This window comes from Protobothrops mucrosquamatus, unplaced genomic scaffold (genome assembly GCF_001527695.2).
Source record: "Protobothrops mucrosquamatus isolate PMUCROS unplaced genomic scaffold, P.Mucros_1.0 scaffold150, whole genome shotgun sequence".
Taxonomy (NCBI): Eukaryota; Metazoa; Chordata; class Lepidosauria; order Squamata; family Viperidae; genus Protobothrops; species Protobothrops mucrosquamatus.
In genome coordinates this window covers 460844-473956 of record NW_015386515.1, presented here as the reverse complement: position 1 = coordinate 473956, position 13113 = coordinate 460844, and the positions used below count along the sequence as shown (strand labels likewise).

The window sequence follows — 13113 nt, the reverse complement described above, 5'->3', positions numbered from 1 at the left end:
ATCAACCATTGTGACCGGTTAAGTTCGTGCCTGAAAGTCCTGCTTCAACAAGAAGAGCCTGCCACCCATCAATGCTGCATGAGTTCCGGTTGTAAGACATCTCACCGATCTCCAAAGAACATTACCGCAAGGCTGGACAAGGGGGGTTGTGGCTGGGAGGGCCTGGGCATTGGCGGCCTCTAAAGAGGTAGCGCTACATTTTCTAATCAGCTTGTTTCCATTATATTTATAAAAGTCATCTTATTAAGTCATTATATGTCCTGTTTTCAAACTTTTTATTAAAGCTTAGTTTCCCCTCAGTATTCAGACCACTCTTATCAGTCATACTTTTCTCAAAATTCATTACCTTTAAATATCCAAACTTTTCATTTAAATACACCATCTCAATGTTTTAACATTTCATATATTCTAAAAATATTATACTACTTATATATCTTATTTCTCTTACTATAGGGCCCCTTTACAAATTTTATCTATTGTTTTGGCTATATTCCAACAATATTTAATCTTATACTACACCATCTAATAATCTTACTCTAGGGCCTCTTTATATCCAACACTCACTCTGATGACGCTGGCAGTGGACCAGCGAAAGCTAAGGTTGTTTTTAGTATTGTAAATAGTTGTTTTTATTGTTTTATTTTATAACAATAAACAGCTGGTTTATATCCTTCCCAGAGTTCGAGGATTTTATATCATTGTATAGATATGCCTGGGATTCATATTTTTATAGTTATTAGGGACATATATGTGTGTGAACGGGATGACAGACGCCCCTTAGACCATCCCCAATCCAGGCGAAGTCCCAGTTCCATAGCTGGGGCCTGAGCTGCCTCTCCACAACCAAAGCCACCAGCGTTAACTTCAAGTCCAGTGTGGAAGCGAAGCCCAGACCGCCATCAGCGGCATGATAGCCCTGACCATCATCGACGGCTGGCTAGCCCTGATTGCCATCAACACTATGCTAGTCCTGACCATCGACAGTGGTATATCAGCCCCAATCAGTACCAACGCTATGCGAGTCTTGACTGGTACCCATGCCAGACCAGCCCTGAACGCTATCGACATAGAGCAAGCACCGATCGCTGCCAATGTCCAGATAGCCCTGACAGATATCCACGTTGGGCTTGTCCAGATTGATATCAGTACCAGGCCAGCCCAGACCGTTGTTGCAGACTTAGTCCCGAACGGCACCTCTGGCGACTCAGCCCCAGATGTCACCGGCACCACACCAGTCCAGGACCCCTGCCAAGAGCTGATCAAGCAACGGGACTCCCATGTGATCAATTTCAACAGTATGGATTGCTACAGGCTCTCTTAGATCAGCAACGACCCATAGCAGCCTCTCCTTTCAAGCCTACATTCGAAGGTGACCCCAAGAAGTTAACTTTCTTTTTGAATCAAATATGCTCCCACATGAACAGGAATGCCAACATCTATCCAGACCATGCCACTATGGTCGACGTGATAGAGGCAAATCTAGAGGGTGAGGCAGAGGAATGGTTGAACAGCTTGTACAACGAACAAGCACCTGAGCTATGGGACTACAATCTATTCATTCAAGGGTTAAGAACCAGATTCAAAGATGGTTCCATAGCACTGCAAGCTGAGAAGGACATTCATAAAGTGAAACAGTCAGGTCGGCCAGCGAAGGAATACATTCGTGAATTCCGGAGAGTGGCTGGGAGAATTGTGCAGTGGCCTGAATGATCGCTGGTTCATCACGTCAAGAACAGTCTGGACCCAGACCTATTCCAGGCATGAGTTTACAGGGGGATTCCTGACCAACTCCAAGAGTGGTATCGCTTAGCTGTGAATTTAGACATCAAGCTGAACTGCTACAAAAAGCCACCAATTCCTGGACCTGGGCCGAGACCTGACCCAACAAGACGTCAACTTCCCTGACGAACCCCACCAACTGGAATGATTGGGACTCCAAGGACATCAACTGGACCATCAATCAAGTGCTTTCAATGTGGCCAGTCAGGCCACCAAGCTGCTGTTTGTCCAGTTCTTTTCCCTCAGCAAAAAAACGTTTCAACTATGCCAGAGAAACAAAAAGGAAGCTTGCAGCCTACCAGAGAAAAATCAAGCTGGATTAACCAGGAGCAAGCCACTCAAGTCACCTCCCCTAAAGAGACGGCCGAGGCCCCGACTGAAGCTGCCACTTCACCTGCTCTGTATGACAGCAATGACGAGGGAGAAAACGACCCAATGGTGAGTCAACCTGTTCCACCTTTTTTCCTCTCCGCTAAGATCATAGTCCCTAAGGCAGGCACCCAAATGGACTTACATGTATTAGTAGCCTCTGGGTGCTTACGATGCCTGATCAATCTCCCTACTGTCTTCAAATTAGGCATCAGAGCGAAAAAACTTTCATCCCCCATGAGATTCGAACAGCAGATGGATCCTTAATGGGCGGAGTTTTAGCCACCCACCTAATGGAGTCTGTATGACTAGAGGTGGGGGAGCATTGGGAGTTTATTCGATTCATGGTGGCCCCAAAAATGACTGAGATAGTGATTTTGGGATTAGCTTGGCTAGACATGTGGAAACCTCTAATATGGTGGGAGAAGGGGATGAGAACCCTGAGATTATTCATAGGACCGTCACCCCCCCAACCCCTCTGGTGTCACCAGTGGAATCTCAACACAGCCATCCGAAACTCTAAGAATGCAGCAAACCTTCTACCAGGAGTGCCTCTGAGATTTGGCTGAAGTGTTCAGTGAGACGGAATGTGACGTCCTACCCACCATAGAACCACTGATTGAGATCCTGCCCGAAGCAAAATTGCCAAAACTGAAAATGTATCCAATGACCCCTCTTGAGGTAAATGAACTGCGAGAGCATATAGATAAAAATTTGGCGAGGGGCTTCATTGAACCCGCAAAATCCCAAGTGGCCACCCGGTATTGTTTAAGGAGAAAAAAGATGGATGCCTTAGAGTCTGGATTGATTTTAAAGGTCTGAACATGGTCAGTGTAGAAAATATGTACCCTCTTTCTTTAATGAAGGACATGTTAGCCACCTGGTGAAAGGGCGAGTATTTACCAAATTAGAACTAAGAGAGACATATTATCACATGAGAATAAGAAAAGGGGATGAATGGAAAACTGCCTTTTACAGCCACCTGGGAAATTATCAGTTTAAAGTCATGCCTTTTGGACTACAAGGAGCTCCTGCTGTATTCATGCAACTGATCAACCAGGTGCTGCATGATCATTTGTATAAAGGAGTTTTAGTTTATCTTGATGACATCTTAATTTATACAGAGACTATGGCAGAACACACGATTTTAGTACAAGAAGTGCTCAAAAAACTGCTGAACGCAAAACTCTATATGCAAAACCCTCAAAATGCGAATTCCATCAGGCATTTGGATTATCTGGGTTACAGAATCTCCAGCGAAGGAATAGAAATGGACCCAGCTAAAGTGAAAGCTGTAATTGAATGGCAGCCCCCACGAACTCGAAAACAACTTCAGAGCTTTCTAGGATTCACTAATTTCTACCGCCAATTTATCCCCTCATTTGCTGAGATTGCTTTGCCCATCACTGAACTGTTAAAAACTGGCAAAAATGGGGGTAAACCATAACCAGGCGAACCCCTACGCTGGTCGTTAGAGTGCCAGACTGCTTTTGAGAACTTAAAAAGACTGTTCTCAAACACCCTCATCCTGAAGAGCAGTTTATCATTCAAGCTGATGCCAGTGATGTGGCTGAGGTGGCAGTCCTATTACAAAAAAAACCCGAAAGGAGAATTACAATCCTGCGCTTACACTTCGAAAAAACTCACTGACACAGAACGGAGATGGGGTATCTGGGAGAAAGAAGCTTTTGCAATCCAATGGGCTTTATTGACTTGGCGTCATTTTCTAGAGGGGAACAAGATGCCTTTTGAGGTTTGGACTGATCACAAGAACTTGGAAGCACTGAAAACTCCCCACAAACTCTCTCTCAAACAAGTTCACTGGGTGCAATATTTTAACCATTTTAACTTTACCCTGAAATATATACCGGGGGGGGGGGGAAATTGGCTAACGCCCTCTCTAGGTTACCTCAATATAAAAGCCAATGCAAAGAAATTATAAACCCTATTATACTACCATCACAAGTTATTTCTCAGATAAACCCTGGAAAACAACAACATGTGAGGTGACCTAATCCAAGTGACCTATTAATAGAGAAATTAAAACAAGAACTAAAAAATAATCAATGGTTCAAGGAGAATCAAACCATCTTGACCCATAGGGATGGATTGGCTTGGAAACGGCGGAAATTATATTTGCCTGAACTGCTCAGGCTCCAAGTGCTCCAGTGCAGCCACGATATTAAGCAAGCTGGTCACTTTGGTTATTTAAAAACATTACACTTAATTCGGAGGCAATTTTGGTGGCCAGGCTTAAAGAAAGATGTGGAGAACTATGTAAAAAGTTGTGCAGGCTGTGCTACCATGAAGAGGATCCCAGGAAAGCCTCCTGGGCTATTACAGCCCAGGAGAAGGGCGGGATATAAATACAATAAAAACTCAAACTCAAACTCAAAACAGCCTGTTGCAGATCATTCTCAACCATGGGAAGAGATCGCTATGGATTTTATTGTTGAATTACCGGAGAGTAGAGGAAATATGGTAATATGGACTGTGATTAATCTTTTTTCAAAGCAAGCTCACTTCATAGCATGCTCAGGCCTCCCCTCTGCCCAGAAACTAGCCAAATTGTTTCTCAAACATATTTACCGGTTACACGGTGCACCAAAATGGATAATTTCTGACAGGGGAGTTCAATTTACAGCCAGATTCTGGAGAGATTTCCTCAAACTGGTTGGTTCTACACGAGGACTGTCATCGGCTTTTCATCCCTCTACGAATGGAGTGGCTGAAAAAGCGAACGCAATGGTGGAGCAATATCTTAGATGCTATGTGGATTACCAGCAGACAAATTGAACTGATCTCCTCCCTTTCGCTGAAGTGGCTTATAACACTACTGTACACAGCAGCACCAGACTTATGCCATTTAAGATAGCCACTAGAAGGGATGTTATTCTGATGCCTGAATACCCCCAGGAACCCCCTACTTCTCAAACATTAGATCAGTGGGTGTCTGCTTGGAGGGGTGTTTGGAACAATACAAAGAAAGCTTTGACAAAAGCCTCAGAGGTTTACAAAAAGCAAGCTGATAAGAAAAGAGCGCCTCAGAGGTCGTTCCACGTGGGGGGGGGAGTTTATATTTCTACAAAGTATCTCAGACTTAAGTTATCTACCAAAAAATTGGGACTGAAATACCTGGGACCATTTCCCATAGTGCAGATTTTAAACCCGGTTACTGTAGAATTAAAACTCCCTCATCTTTTAGGAAAGATCCACCCAGTGTTTCACTATAGTTTGTTAAAGCCTTTTAGAGAGTTGACTCTGAGACCCCCTCCCAAGAAAGCACCTGGCCTGCTTGTGGTGGCTGGAGAGACTCATTACGAAGTAAAGCATATTCTTGATGCTAGATTATACAAGGGAAAATTGCAATATTTAGTGCAGTGGAAGGAATATCCGTAGTCAAAAGCCACCTGGGTGAAAAGTACTGATGTGAAAGCTGACAGACTGATACACAAATTCTATGATAAACACCCAAGTAAACCGAGAGGGGATTCTTATCCTTGTTTGATTTGCAGGATTTCTCTTTTAAGGGGAGCCAAATGTCAATGCTGTGACAAACCGAACTGAAGCCATTTTCATTTTGTCTTTGTTGCCACATATTTAGTTAGAAGAAGGGGGGGTGTAGTTTTCAGTTAGCCAAAACATTTCACATATATGGGAACCAAGATCATTGCTGATAACATTTTGGCGGGCTGGAGCAGCTGGGAGAAGTGCCCACATTTTCAAACAATTGGTGAATGTGATTTATGATAGCAATTTGGGGTGGAAAATGAAACTTGCAACTTTGTAACCAAGGGGAGGGGAATTTAGTCTTGGGTTCACCCTTGTATGTGCCGTTATATTGTAGCCAAATAAAAATGTTCTTTAAGGAAGAAATGCTTGCTTTGAAGTTCTTTTAAATGGTCTCATCTATCGGAACCATGACAACAGTCTTCTATGAATTGTTCAGTCCTATTTTAAAACTATTTAAATTAATGGTCATTACCACATCTCATGGGAGCAAATGGCATAGTTTAACAATATGTTGTATAACTAAATACTACATTTTTCAACCCTGAATCTCTTTTCACTTCAATGAGTAATCCAAACTTATGATATTGTAAGATAGTGGAAAATCAGCCATATTTTCTATCTCAAGGCAATTTAATATTCTCTTCATGCTTATTTTTACCCACTTCCACTTCAAAGTAAAAAATCCTAAATACTCCCCTCTAATCCTCTAAATATTTTGGTTGCTCTTTTTAAAAAAAATTCTTTACAATATTCTCTTTAAGGTATAATAACCAGAACCATACATAATGTTCATAGTATAATCTCACCATCTGTCATAATACCATAATTATATTGACATTTTTATATTTAATTCCCTTCCAACGAATCAGCATAGAATTTGTGCATTCTCTCTTTTTATAACAGTTGTATTGAGCCATCCACTATGATCCCATAGCTCCATTCATGAATAATTGATGCTAGCTCTAATTTATTTAACAGGATTTATATGCCGCCCTTCTCCCCATGGGACTCAGGGCGGCTCACAGCGTATTAAAACATCATACAAAAAATTTCCCCTACTAAAAACCAATTAAAACCCAAATATTGGTAGCTGTGGCTCTTTAAAATCGTTAAAAATTGTCCCTATTTAAAACTCACCCTAGGTCAGGCCCGCTTGTTGAAAANGCTTTAAAGGTGGTGACTAGCACCTTAAAGCGTACCCGGAAGGCCACTGGCAGCCAGTGCAGCTCGCGCAGCAGCGGTGTTACATGGGAGCGACGTGTCGCCCCCAGCACCGCCCGCGCGGCCGCATTCTGGACCAGCTGGAGCCTCCGGATGCTCCCCATGGGGAGCCCCATGTAAAGAGCGTTACAGTAGTCCAGGTAGTATGAGTCCTCAGCACTAAGGTTATGGTACATCACTTCTGAAAGTGTGAACACACACTTGACTTTGATAATCCAGCTCCATATTCTTCCTCAAATGCCAGGCTTCAAAACTGGAAGAATTGGTGCTGAGTCACTAAAGGTGGAATCAACAGGAAAGGGCCAACAAATTCCCAAGGTTTCAATGGCCTTAATGTACTTTGCCTTTTTTTTTTTTAAGGAAGAGGTTATCAGTTTCCACAATTTGGTATACTGTTTGAATATTTTGCTCAAATACACCTGGGCTGCTCTTTAATTGCTGTACACCTTTCTAACCTTAGACCAGCGGTTCTCCTTGCTCAGCAGATCTGCATAGAAGTACGCCATCTTCCACATTCCTTTGTAGGCAAAGCACCACATCAGTTCCCAGTAGCACATATGATGAAACTGCTTCCAAGCTTGTTGTGCTGAGCAGCCTTCTTCAAATTTCTTGATGGCCTGTCCAGGGAGGGAAAAGTCAAAAGGAAAGTTGTAAAAGGTTTAGCATTTTTACTGGCCAGGAGGAGACAGGGTTCATACAATACTGGAGGTAAGTTTCTTCTTGAATTCAAAAATCATAGCTTTCTTTTTAAAAATAAGCAATCACAAAGCAATGAGGGCTAGACATTTGTTAAAATAGATTTGAAAATTGGGATATTATGATAATTCAGAAATACAACAATACCCAGTGATTGTCTATGTGCCATTACTCTTAATTTAGAGTTGAAATAATCAGATGAAAATATCTCTTTGATGAACAGTAATTGAGATATGTAGGACACAAAATTAAAGGCTTTATTCTGAACTTCCTGTGTCACTACCTTCTTCATCTTCCATCTCAGCAAGTAGTGGGTCTGGGTATAGGAGGTGCTAAGACCACGATGGTCATCATGGAAGGCAGAAGCTTAAAACACTAATATATCAGACCTAAAAATAATTAGTAGGATGATTCAGGTATATTGTCAGATCTGCCATCTTCAGCTTAGTGCTTTGCTTGCATCTGCCATGAATTGTTAGGTAGATGGAGGGAAGAGGAAATAGGCAATTGGCATGCACAGGGTAGAGATGAGTCAAAGGGGTGGGGTGGGGTGGATTGATGGAATCCAGAGGTGTGAGAACCAGCCTGTTCCATTCTTCAAGGCCATAGAGCCTGGAACAGGAATGTGAATTGCACCAGTGGCACCAAACATCTGAGGGGTTCCCAAACACCTAAGTGGCATGCCATTGGATGAAGCCAAACTGGCCAAAGGGGGAGGGCTGGGGAAAAGCGGAAAGTCTGTAACTTTTTGCACAGGAAGCCTTAGTTCTAGCCTGCTTTAGCTGCAACCAGTAATCCTTAGTAAATGTATCACTTCAACCAAATGCAGTCGAGGGTCTTTCCTTCCTAGGGACTTAGCTGGGGCATGCCTGACACATACTCTCCATGATGGTGGAAGACATACTGGCTAGATTCCTGTTCTGATCATACTAAAGCACCTCACCTCATTGATGTTCCCTTTGATTTCCTCTATCCTCCCAGCAAAGAACAAGAAAATGGCACTCTGCAAAATTAAAGAAAAGGATACTCAGGTATGGGGAAACAGCTGTAAGCAATATGACAGAACCTATGTTGATCCACTCTATCCCTCCCACATTATCCATCCAAAGCCATCTTTACTGGGGTAAGAAACCATATCAAAGATGATAGCAAAAAAACTAGCTGGAGTCCCAGAGTCCTCATGGGGTGTATACCTCATAGTGGAGAAAGATAACCTCAGAAATTTCTATACTACTTTGGATAGATTAGTCCCACTTTTATCAGCTCCCCCCCCCCTCAGAACTTTCTGAAGCTGAGTTTTTACTGCATCAATCGGTGTTTAACCAAACTACCTGCTATATCAAATTAACAGATTTTGCTTTATTCTAAAGGAACGCCTTTTAAGCGCTGCTAGACAGAAGATAAGAGATAATGAAGCTCTAAATGTAAAGTGGCTGTTGGATCTTCAAAAAGCTCTCTTACATTAAAAAATGACATCATTTTCAAAAACAAAACCAAGAGTGAAGAAAACTGAAACATTCACGGCCTTTCAGAAATCTAAAGAAATCTAAGATACTGTCAGCTTTTGAGGCCCTTTACCATAAGAAAAATTTAAAAACCTGGAAACAAAGTGAAGCACCAAAAGAGAGAAATGTTATTTGATTATCTTTCGCAAAAGAAAATAAATATGAATCTAAATCTAAGTTTCCCTTTCAGCTCAAGGCTCAGGTTAAGAGTCCCAAACACCTCTCCACTGTAGTGCAGCCCACCCCTTCGGCCTCCTAGATGCAAAACGTAAACACATCATGCCTTCCCCCACATCTAGCTCTGTTGCAGCCCAAGCATTTCCTTACAGCTTCCAAGTAGGGAAAGAAAAATCTAACTGATCCTTCAGTTAGACACAAACACAGACACAAAGTGAGTGACCTCAAGGACATGCCAATCATTCCGATACCATTTTACCTGCGGATAGCGGGAGAGGTATGGCTTCAGTAGGGCCTCAGCCTCTGAGAAATCATCTTCACCAATCCCTGGGGACAACACAGAGAGATAAAGGTGCATAGCATGAATAAGAATAAGTTCATGTCTCCCAGAGAGACCTTAAAATATCCTATTAGAGACTGAAGATATTGTTATGTAAAATAAGTAAACCATACTTTATGGTTATCCCTGAAAATATTGCTTTCTTGGGTTGCTTGGGTTCCCAGTTGGGTTAGGTAGCCAATCCTGAAGATTTCTGCTATATTTCTGATCTACAAGTCCCTAAAATTGAAATGTTTCAGTCCCATTTCCTAGTTTTCTCTCAACCTCTTAAACAATCAGCCAGAGAAACAACACAGTTTGTCACTATTTGCACTGAAGCCCTCTTGTCATTAAACTTGAGGAAGGTAGCCCCCTTTTCTGAACTGATTAATAAACATTTATAAAAACTCATTTCATGAGTTTCTGAATTCCAATTATCTCAGTAAGTCTTAATGTGAATCATACTGGACAGGGCAATATAGTTATACTACTGTATATGTAAGAACAAAAGCCCACTTGCTTTCTTGCAGAAATCCATCTCACTATGACTGAAGGAGTGCCAAGCAGTCTTATACATATTAGGTTAGGCCAGCTTTCTTCTTCTTTTTAGTTCAACCATGACTATGCTGATGCCTTCCATTAGAACTTATTTTAGTTAATTGCAGAAAAAGGTGTATATATCCCCATTAATTGACCTTAATCAAAATAAGAAAGCCACCCCCCCCACCCAAAGCAGCATCTGTTGGGAGAAAGAGACCCAGTTCCTTGATCAATGCTTCTCTCCGGTGGAGGGACTCACCTACCTAAAATGAAGGTAAGGAAAGTGTAGTAGCAGAGAAGCAACATTGTACAAAGTAGAGCCCGCAGGTTGGGTGTGGTGGCTCCTTGATGTAGTTTTTGCAAACCATAATCCTGAATGGAAATTAGAAATAATATTCAGAAAACAGAGAATCCAGGGAAAGAAATATAGAGAAGAAATATTGTACCCATTTGCAGATAAATTCAGCAAAGGTGAGAAAAAAAAATTCCCCAGATACAGAAAAATATTCTGGATAGGCGCACTGGTTTTAGTGACCTTTATGGGATTTCAAATTGACCATATGGAGGAACCCGGCAATTAGTGCCCTCACCCCACTGCCAGAAGAGTGAAATGCATCTCTGAGTTCATACATAATACTAAGTTATAAAGTAGTCTGGCTTTGTTTTGGATTAGCATGGCATTCATATTCATCCAATTTAATTATGTTACAAATTACATCTTACTAGTGGTTCAATGAACCATGAATTTAAAACATCCAAGCTAAGTGTTACATATTACCATAACTATTGCTTCATTACTATCTCTAAAAATATTGCAATCATTTGAATTGTTTCAGCCCAGTTAGGTTAACTGTTTTTAATCTATTGCTGTGTTCTCTTGATCATGATGGTAGGAATACTGGAAATTATCATCTAATGCAGGGGTGTCAAACTGCCGGCCCATGGGCTGGTTGCATCATGCAGAGGCCGCACCCACCCCAACTCTGGTAATGCAAAAAAAAGTCATGATACGTCGCGACACGTCACGTGACGTGGTGAGTTTGACACCTGTGAACTAATGTATTGGGAAGACACCACACCAGGGAAACCCAGAGAAGTCAGTTTTTGAAGGATTTAACTACTGATCTAAGTGTACCAGTGTCCTCTCACAAAACAGTTATACATCACCATATACATTCTGCAAGCCCAAATAATGCATCCATAGCCTTCAAACTGGCACTTGTACCTTGTCCCCTGAAAACCCAGCAAATTCCAGAAGTCTCAAAATCCGGGGTGGAAAGAGAGAGAGAGTCTGTGGAAGACACACAACATAAAAGATAACAGAGGCAGGACTATGTAAGGACTATATCCTCTTCCCAAATCTTCTATTTCCTTTAAAGTGGAAGAGCTTTTTTCAATAGGATCAACTCTGAACCATTTGTTGACATTGTCTACTACAAAGCCCTCCACATCCTCTTCCCCACAGTTTTCTTCCACTGGCATCGTCTTTTCCCAGGAGGGGATTCCGGCTTGCTTCTCAATAGTAAGCACCCATGCTGTATTACTTCAGACTTTTGTGCCGTATTACTCAGAGCCTATACAAATAAATGCTTCTCCACAGCAACATTTGATTCTACAAAAAAAAGCTCTGTCTAAAGAAAAGTAGAATCATAAGGAAACTTTCTAGCTTATCTTTACCCTTCTCATAATACTTTTTCTTCTAACAGAGTGACATTTCAACATATGTCTCTCCAATTACTTCCCTAGTAACAGTCTGAATTATGGGAAGGTCTGAACTGCTGATCACATTCTGAGCACTGGACCCAAATCCAGTGGTGGGATTCAGCCCGTTCTCACCACTTTGGCAGAACCGGTAGCTAATTTTTTGTTGCCCAGGCCCAGAATGGACTTCCGGAAGTGGCATCCACACAGAGAAACGGTTGTTCACATATTTGAATCCCACCACTGCTCAAATCATTCTATAAATGAAAAAGATTGCATCTGGAAATGCACTAGCTGATCCCAAATAAACATAAGAAGAATGTGTTAGAAGTAAAATTGGGATTAGAGGCATTTTAATTTATTCTGAACCCAGAACAATCATTGCATTCCAGAAGTTTTGCTATGCTTCAAATCAAAATGCATGTTTGTTTCGGACACAGACTACTTGAAAACAGCTGTTTGATGCATGCAATGGTTTATGCACAGTGTGTTTTGCACATGCAAACTAGGGATGTATACAATAGTCAGAGTAGAGATGCTGTAGATAAAGTTAGATCCTTGGCTTAATGGCACTCCTTCAACTGTAGATTACGCGGGTAACATTTTACTTTTCTTCTACTGACCATCCACAATGTTTCATTTTTTACAGCTCTTATATTCCTGATGTATTAGAGCAAAAAAGGCAAACTAAAAATTCCATATTCTGGTAAGGAAGAAAAGTTATGGAATGTGAGCAATTCCATATTTTAAATTCATTTATTCATAGCATCATATTGGCCTCAGAAATATAATAGAGCTTGCTTTTGCTACCAAATACATTTACTTGGAAATAAACACCATTTTATTGTAGTAGAGTTATAAAATGAACATTTCTAACCATATATACCTCTCCTTCACTGAATAATAATAATAATAATAATAATAGAAATAGAAATAGAAATAGAAATAGAAATAGAAATAGAAATAGAAATAGAAATAGAAATAGAAATAGAAATAGAAATAGAAATAGAAATAGAAATAGAAATAGAAATAGAAATAGAAAGACTGTGGCAAAAACAAGCAAGGGTAGTACCAATAGTAATAGGCGCCTTAAATGCAATCCCAAAACAACTTGAGCACCACTTGAACACCATTGGCATTGACAAATTCGCCATTAGTCAATTGCAAAAGGCGGCCTTACTAGGAACTGCTTTCATCCTGCGACGATATCTGTAATACCATCAAACATCCACATCTGCCTATCCCAGGTCCTTGGTAAGGACTCGATAGGTAGACAAAATGCCAAATCCAGTC

At 41.2% G+C, this 13113-nt stretch overlaps 1 protein-coding gene across 1 annotated transcript in view; it reads right to left on the bottom strand.

The window, feature by feature from the left end:
* The window catches only part of LOC107285134 (tetratricopeptide repeat protein 39A), a 56219-nt gene that overhangs the window by 12973 nt on the left and 30133 nt on the right, over positions 1–13113 (bottom strand). The window contains exons 8-12 of the mRNA XM_015813286.1: positions 11345–11410; positions 10383–10491; positions 9520–9587; positions 8522–8581; positions 7338–7499 (exon numbers count right to left, since the gene is read on the bottom strand). Coding sequence (XP_015668772.1) covers positions 7338–7499; positions 8522–8581; positions 9520–9587; positions 10383–10491; positions 11345–11410 — 465 coding nt within the window. The remainder of the gene's footprint in view (positions 1–7337; positions 7500–8521; positions 8582–9519; positions 9588–10382; positions 10492–11344; positions 11411–13113) is intronic.